Consider the following 7,456-nt stretch of genomic DNA (forward strand, 5'->3'; position numbering starts at 1 on the left):
TTTGTTTTTAAGTAAATCAAATAAATCTTTATTTACATGCTTTTATAACAAAACTGCAGGATAAAAATCTTATACAATAAATTACAATAAACACTTGAGAAATATGAATGAATAATAAAATATTGAAGCAAGTTGATACATTCACAACCAGCACTGAGACTAAACTCAGCTTAGGTTTGTGGAGCAGAGTTTCGTCTCCATGGAAACAACCACTGAGCGTCATAGTTACTGTCGTATTCAAAGGACAGGGTCTCAGTCAGGTGACCATATGAACACATGAACAGGTGTATTTGTTTTGATGGTTCATACCGGACATTAACTGTTTCATAAAAGCGAAGTTAATTAGAAGCTTTAACAGTCTGACACATACAGATTTATATTATAAAATCCTGTCGAAGCTTCATATTAACTTCAGGTCCTCTGAGGGTCACCTTGGTGTCAACAGGGGCCCGTCTTTGTCCTTGGGCGCCTGAGGAGGTTGATCTGGACAAGCTGAACAAAAGCACACACCCGCCAGGTGGATAGAGGTGGATATTATCAACAAACACCTGAGGTGTCCCAACACCTGCTGCTCCTGAGGGAGGGAGACGTAACTTCAGCCTCTGGTGGCCACTGAGCTGTAGATGATGGCGTCCTCTGCTTCCTCCACCGGCCTGCAAACAAACAGCAGAAAGACTCTGTTATAACGTACGTCCACACATTCAAAAAGCCGCTAACCAACCTCAAAAACATCAGAAGAAGAAGAGGAACTGTGTTTTATGGCAGCACCTGTCGTGTGTCCAGTGTTTAGTGCTTTCAATTCAAACAACATGATTCTGCTGACGTCTGTTCATGAACATTGACTGATGAGTCAGACACTTGTATCCAGAGAGACTCACCGTGAGAACAGTACCACGTTTATTCTGAAGGACTATGAACAAATCAGTGCAGATTCCAGCGGAAAAAAATCTCACATTTTTTCGTTGGAAAAAATGCAGCTCTGTGTTCGGTTAATTTCTTCCTCCTCTGCAGACACAAGAGCCTCACATTCATTTAATGGAGAGAGTCTAGATCTCAGCGCAGGAACCCCAGGAGGAGCTGGAGACCCTCCCTGAGGGGGAGGACGTCTGGATGATGGATGATGGATGATGGATGGACAATTCTTTGCTTTCATGTAAAATACTTTTCTATCACATTTGAAGTTTTTTGTGTCAACGTTTAAAAAGCTGTAAATCTAATGTCGGCTCCATCTGTACAGGTAAGTGTCAGTGCGTCCTACCTGGCCTGTTTCTTGTGTTTGAACTGGACGGAGGCGTAGCTGAGCTCCTCCACAGCTTGACTGGTTTCCTGGCGTCGACCCCCTCCCCCATGCTCAGCAGGCAGCAGGATGTCGCTGTAGATGCTATCAGGAAGCTGAAAACGGGGAAGAGGACAGTAGTAGAGATAAGCTTCAGAAGTGTTAACTTTATCTGGTTAAAATGTTCTTGGAGTGACAAATCAAATGTAAACCCATTTGATTTTGAAATGAATGGTTTCTATACAAAATCCAGTTCTATCTGTGAGCTGATGCTGCTTTGCATATTTCAGTCAGTGTCTAAATAAGTGTCTATAAATATGCAGTAAAAATACTTAATACACCAAGTAAGGATGTACTTTCAAAGCTGTACTTAAAGCAAACTTTACATTAGTACAGGGAATCTTACACTTTGGGAAATTATACTTTAGAAAAATTACAAATTGTCTCTATAAGTTTTTTAATGTACAGCCTGAGTCATATTGCTGTGTTAATATATTAAGTCATTCACTAAAAGTACATTGTCCTGATAACTTTGTTAAATCAAACAGCTTCTGATATAGTCACAAGATACACACTGTGAGTAGACTCAGATATTGGGAAAATAAACTTGATTAAAACGATGTGGGTGAAAAATGATAAGTAATCATAATATAAAAATGTAACTCACCTTTTGTCCCACCTGACCTCCCACAGTTCTCTCTGCCGCTGCTCGCTTCCTGCAAATACAACACAATGAAAATTACAACAACAGAAGTCATGTTTCAGAACAAGAATCAAACAAGTGTCAGTGTATCTCCATAGACTGAATATCATTTATATTTTATATGAATATAAAGGAGACAAAGTGTTGTCATATAAAAATACACTGATTAAAAAGATATCATGTAACTATGATTTAGCTTCTCATTAATACATGAAAATTATTACAAGATACAAAAATCATAATGTGTGAAGTGTTTCTGTGTGTTACAGTAGAAAAATATTAATTCAACATTTCAATGATTTTATTCTTTTCAAAGAGAGAGGAGTTTATCTTGCAGGATTAGCAAACACAAGCTAAAGCTACGCTGGCTGGCTAACTTTTACTAGCTAGTTACATAAGCTAACGTGCTAGGTATCATAACAATCCTGCTGCTGTTCAAACCATCAGTTTTCACTCATTTTATCAAAACTAATCTTTACATGTCTTTTCCTTATGAAAATAGCTGATGTTAGCTAGCTCAAATATTAGCCATCAAGCTAGCTTGTTAGCCTCTGTCTGCTAAAAGACTCACTTCTATCTTTATTGGCTTAATTTCACACCTTGAGTTAATCAAACACAGCTTCTCCTTTCTTTCTTTGCTAACAGCATCAACCGAACAGCTCTGACCTGATTGTGTCCAAGTTTCAGATTCTTTACTCAAGTAAAAATAGTAAAATACTCCATTACAAGCAGAAATCCTGCATTCAGTATATAGGTGATGTTTCTATTAATATCTTTGTGGTAACAGAGCGTAGAAGTCTGGTTTAAGCGTTAGGACCTGTAGACTCTTCCCTTTTCTTTATATCTTCTTATAAGATCGTATGTGACTCACAGCCTCTAAAATTAGCTTCAAATAAAGTGACAGATAAACACTATGACTCCCTGATATTACAACATTTCATTTTAGGCATTTATCTACTATTGTACAAATATATTGCACTATTTATATGAACCTATAGACATTGATAAACAGTAAAGTGTGTTTTCACAAGCGATTTGAAGAATTTCAAAAACCAGACTTCAATTTTTTAGCATTTGGGCCAAATGATCCTTTTGCACAATGCTCTACAACAAAAAGCAGCCTCATAAAGAAAGAGCTGAGATTGTTCTGAGAATTGAGATACAAAACACTTATACTGACGGTTGGGTTCTGTGCAAATATACTTTAAAAGGTGAATTTAAGAAATAATGTAGAAATACATAGAAAATGTTCTCAGACCTTAATGTATGATTATCAAAAGTAAGATTATTCATTGTTGTATTCATTTTGTACATTTAAGTTGTTCTAAGATATTATAGATTAAAGCATTATTTGAAGTGCTATTAAACAACATGAAGCATTACTACTAAATTTAGTGTACATTTAACATGTACAAACAAGTCCTTCTGAAATGAACGTCCCCAGAAGCATGAAAAAAAGATCAAAGGAATAAAATGAACAGTACTGAAGGAAATTAACTTATTCCAGCTGTGGATTCCTGATGTGTATTGGTAAAAAAGACTTTAGAACTTCTTATAAAAACCTTTTGATGATGCAGACGACCAGGATGAGCGCACACACAGCCAGCAGGACACCAAACAGCACACCAACTATCAGCAGGGTCACACCCCCCCCTGTAAAACACATCACATCAATACATTATATAAACTATTATATATATATATTATTACTATACACTCTACTAAATCATTTATAGTCAGTAATTGCATCATTTCATTCACTATAAGAAAACTTAAATATCAAACTGACAAAACTTTATCAATGTCTGCTTTTCAAAATAAGAGTATACCCTCACTAATACGACATCTACATTAACCCGTTTACATTTTAAAACAAAAAAATGATTTGTACGCTCGGTGTTTCCTGCAGACCAGAGCTTGTTTTAGGACGAACAGTCGTTTACCAGAGTTCTGCTGTTAAATGACGGATTGAAGAATTTTATTCACAGACGTTGAACAGGTTCGGACGTTGTCTTTTGTCCAGGTGTAACTGTGATGCTGTGTTTTAAATGAAAAATATACTGAATGCATAAATCAGTTGAGCAAGAAAGTCAGACTGAAAAAATAAAGTGTACATAATGTTGTTTGAGAATCATGATGCAACAGTTGCAGCAACTTCTCTTTATCTGTAAAAAACACTTCCTGTGGAATATCCAATCAGCTCCATGCCTCATGAGTTGTCCTCAGTGTTGAACTCTGGTGACCTCATGAAGAGCGACACAAATAGTTTGCATGTAGACACAGCCTGACCAATCAGAGCCTTTTCTAGAAGCTGACAGAAATGACTGGACCCTGGTCTGGTCCAGATGTGGTCTCACAGAACCCCTACAACATGTCACCAGATAAAAACCCAACTACAAACCTCCGTCTGCAGCCGCCACCTGCAGCTCGTACGCCACCGAGCGTGTCCTCTGGTTGGCCTTCAAACCACAGGTGTAGTTCCCAGAATCCTCTGCGGTCAGAGGGCTGAGCCTGAGGGCGGGGCCAGACTCTGGGAGGGGGTGGTCACCTCTGAACCAGGTAACCTGCAGCTGGTGGAAGGTGCAGATTGAGGTGCAGAGCAGTGTGACGCTCTGACCCTCTCTCACCTCTCTCTCACTGGAGCTCGTTATTTTCATCGGAGAACCGTCTGAAATGGATTTAACATTTGAGTTTTACACTCTTATTATCTCTGACTTATCTCATATTAATGATGATGATGAACTCGGTGATGATGCTCTTACCAACAACTGTGACATTCACTCCACTTTTTTCAGTCCAATGTCCTTCTGCATCATCAGCCTCCATTCTGAAGCGAAACGTTGCCTCATCTCTCTTCTGTAGATTACTGATCTGTAAAGTGCAGTTCCCCGTCTTGTCTCCCAGGTATTTGTAGCGAGTGTCGAAGGGGTTGTTGGTCTTTGAATCACTGTCGTACACAGACGGAGTGGCTCCATGACAAATCAGATGATTCTGGCACCAAACGACTCTGATGATCTTCCTTACTGGTGTGAAGGTGCAGGGGAGGGTGACAGTCGAGCTTCTCACAGCACAAACAGGAAGTGAATAGTTCACACTTGGATCCACAGCACCTGGATATTTGTTTGAAGGGAGGGAATGAGAGAAGAGGTTAACAACAGAACCCAGTGTCTGGTTGTAAAACGCCCCTGAGATAAACTGTCTGTCTTCTTCAGTCACGTCTTCACTTCTGGCTTCAGATATTGTTCCTGGTGTTGGACAGATGATTCAGTGACATGATGCCAGCTGCTCAACACAAACACGATCTGGGTCTTTGCTGCTTCTGGTTCTGGACCGCTCCACGTCACCGAGGGGGAAATGAAATCTACTACAGACCGACTTCAGATAAAGAAAGTCCACCTCCTGCAGCGGTCTAGTCAGAGCCCAGACCTGAATCCAGTAGAGATGCTCTGAACTGAGCTGAAAAGCAGAAGTTATCTCAGTGCACTTTCAAACAGAGCAGAACTGTTTAGAAAAGGATTTACAGACACAACAGTTCACTTCAAGAGCAAGAACGACAGCGGCGAGAAGAGGCTGAAACCCAAGAGACGTCCTGAGAACTCGTCTGACTGAAGCAGCTCCATTAGAAGACGGCTCCAAACCTCCTGCAGCTACTGGGAGAACTGGTTTCACATGAGGTTCAACCAGTTATTAACTGCAAGGTTCACTGATCTACAGCCACCGAGAACCTCCTGTGTTTAAGATCCAAACCCGTTCAGTGCTGAACCCTCAACACAGCCCACCGGGTCAGGAGGGGTCACAGTGGACAATGTGGAAGGAAACACTCACATCTGATAAAACTAACGACGTCAGACGTCCTGCAGGTCGTCAGGTCGCTTCATCAGATCTGCTGTTTCCGTTTGAGGAACAGAGAGAAACATCTGGACAGAACAGGAGAAATAAACGACTCTCAACACATTTCACTGGGTTCGGTCAGCAAACATCTGGCTGTCACAGCTGGATTTCCTCCGGTTAAGATGTTATAATGTCAAACTCTTCCTGTTTCACTGACACATTCACTTCAACAACAACAGTCAGTGTTTCAACTTTAACTTTAAGATAATTAGAGGTTACAATGAAAACAAACTGTAATCTGTGACAGCCAGATGTTTCCAGCTGTGGCTCCACACTGATCCAAAGTCTGATTCCTGCGTTCACTGACTCACATTAACAATAAAAGAAAGCGAGGCGTCTCTTCAGTCTCACCTGCCACAAGCAACAAGAAGCTGCAGAGAGAGATTTTGTCCCACACTGCCATCCTTAGTTTGCTGCTGGTCTCTGTGGGTTCAGGATCAGGTTCTGGTCTCAGACCTGATCAGAGAGGGAACAGACTCAGAAACAGATTGTGAAAACTTTCTGACTTCCTTTCTTTTTTCCGAGAACTCTTCTCTCTCTCTCTTCTCTCTCTCTCTCTCTCTCTGACCAGATCAGCGTCTTCTGAAGTCTCACTTCTTTTACTGTCACTTCCCTAAAACCTCCGTGTCCAGTCTTTCATCATCATGTCATAACACCCCCCCCACCCACAGTTAGTTTGAATTTTTATGATAATGACGAGAACGAGCAGAGAAAAGGTTTAGAAAAGATTTCGACTGTTTGAGATAGAAGCACTTTAGCTCTTGACTATTTGAAGCTGGACTGTGGTACAATGAATTCTGGGTAAATTAAGACTTTTTTTTTCAAAATAAAAAAAATACCCTACTGAAGAACCTGCATGTAACCTCTGACCTCTGTTTACCCTCAACAGTTAGAGGAAGTTTTAATTTCAAAGTTCACCAAAGAGTCAAACAATAAAAATAAAAATCAGGTTTTTGTCTCTAAAAACTCGCTCTCGTGTCTTCACTCTCTCCATGACGATGTCAGCAAACCACAGATTATGAGCCATGTTTTCCTGTTTCTTGCTGTTGGGTGCTGCTGGTCAATTCAGGTATCACTGATTGTTACCATGGTAACATTGGTCTTAGCCCTGAGTCAGTCCGGGTTTGAGGAGTCTCATTTCTTTGGTTTTAAAATGAGTCAGTCTTTGTTTTTGTGAAACGTCAGATGGATCTGGACCAGCAGACTCACCGGTCTGACCCGGTCCCAGGACAGACAGAACCAGAGCGACGTGGACCTGAGTCCAGATCCTCCAGGTCACGTCCCTCAGTCCCCTCAGAGGACGCAACACTCGTCCACCACGGCTACACACTCAGACTGTTCTGTCACCGCACCAGTGTCTCCAGTTACACTGCTTCTTATTGATCACTGATTGATCATGTTTCCACCAATGACAGCCCTCAGAGTTCAACACAAAGTAACTGCTGAGAAAACAAACCTGACGTCACCTTCTGTAGAGGAGGAGCTGCAGCTGATGGAGGGGGAGGAGGAGGGGGAGGAAGAGGAGGAAGAGGAGGAGCTGCAGCTGATGGAGGGGGAGGAGGAGGGGGAGGAAGAGGAGGAAGAGG

The 7,456-nt window shown here is 41.2% G+C and overlaps 1 protein-coding gene across 1 annotated transcript; it reads right to left on the minus strand.

Annotated features, from left to right (window-relative positions):
• LOC111646945 (polymeric immunoglobulin receptor-like) lies at positions 1-6,391 on the minus strand. The gene is made up of 7 exons (XM_023396545.2): positions 6,222-6,391; positions 4,742-5,089; positions 4,381-4,647; positions 3,542-3,632; positions 1,944-1,992; positions 1,259-1,392; positions 1-653 (listed from the first exon to the last, which is right to left on the minus strand). The coding sequence occupies exons 1-7, from the start codon at positions 6,271-6,273 to the stop codon at positions 596-598; spliced, it is 999 nt and encodes a 332-aa protein (XP_023252313.1). The 5' UTR covers positions 6,274-6,391; the 3' UTR covers positions 1-595.
• Between the last annotated feature and the right edge of the window lie 1,065 nt (positions 6,392-7,456).

The sequence above is a fragment of the Seriola lalandi genome, unplaced genomic scaffold (genome assembly GCF_002814215.2).
Source record: "Seriola lalandi dorsalis isolate HSWRI2012SDOR001 ecotype SW California unplaced genomic scaffold, Sedor1 jcf7180002054978, whole genome shotgun sequence".
In the NCBI taxonomy this organism is placed as follows: Eukaryota; Metazoa; Chordata; class Actinopteri; order Carangiformes; family Carangidae; genus Seriola; species Seriola lalandi.

Excerpts from the sequence above, each read along its gene's own strand:
- LOC111646945 (XM_023396545.2), bottom strand. The coding sequence starts at position 6,273 with ATGGCAGTGTGGGACAAAATCTCTCTCTGCAGCTTCTTGTTGCTTGTG. Across the intron at positions 4,648-4,741 it reads AGTGAATGTCACAGTTGTTG|ACGGTTCTCCGATGAAAATA; the intron begins GTAAGAGCATCA and ends AATCCATTTCAG. Across the intron at positions 654-1,258 it reads AAACACAAGAAACAGGCCAG|GCCGGTGGAGGAAGCAGAGG; the intron begins GTAGGACGCACT and ends GTTTGTTTGCAG.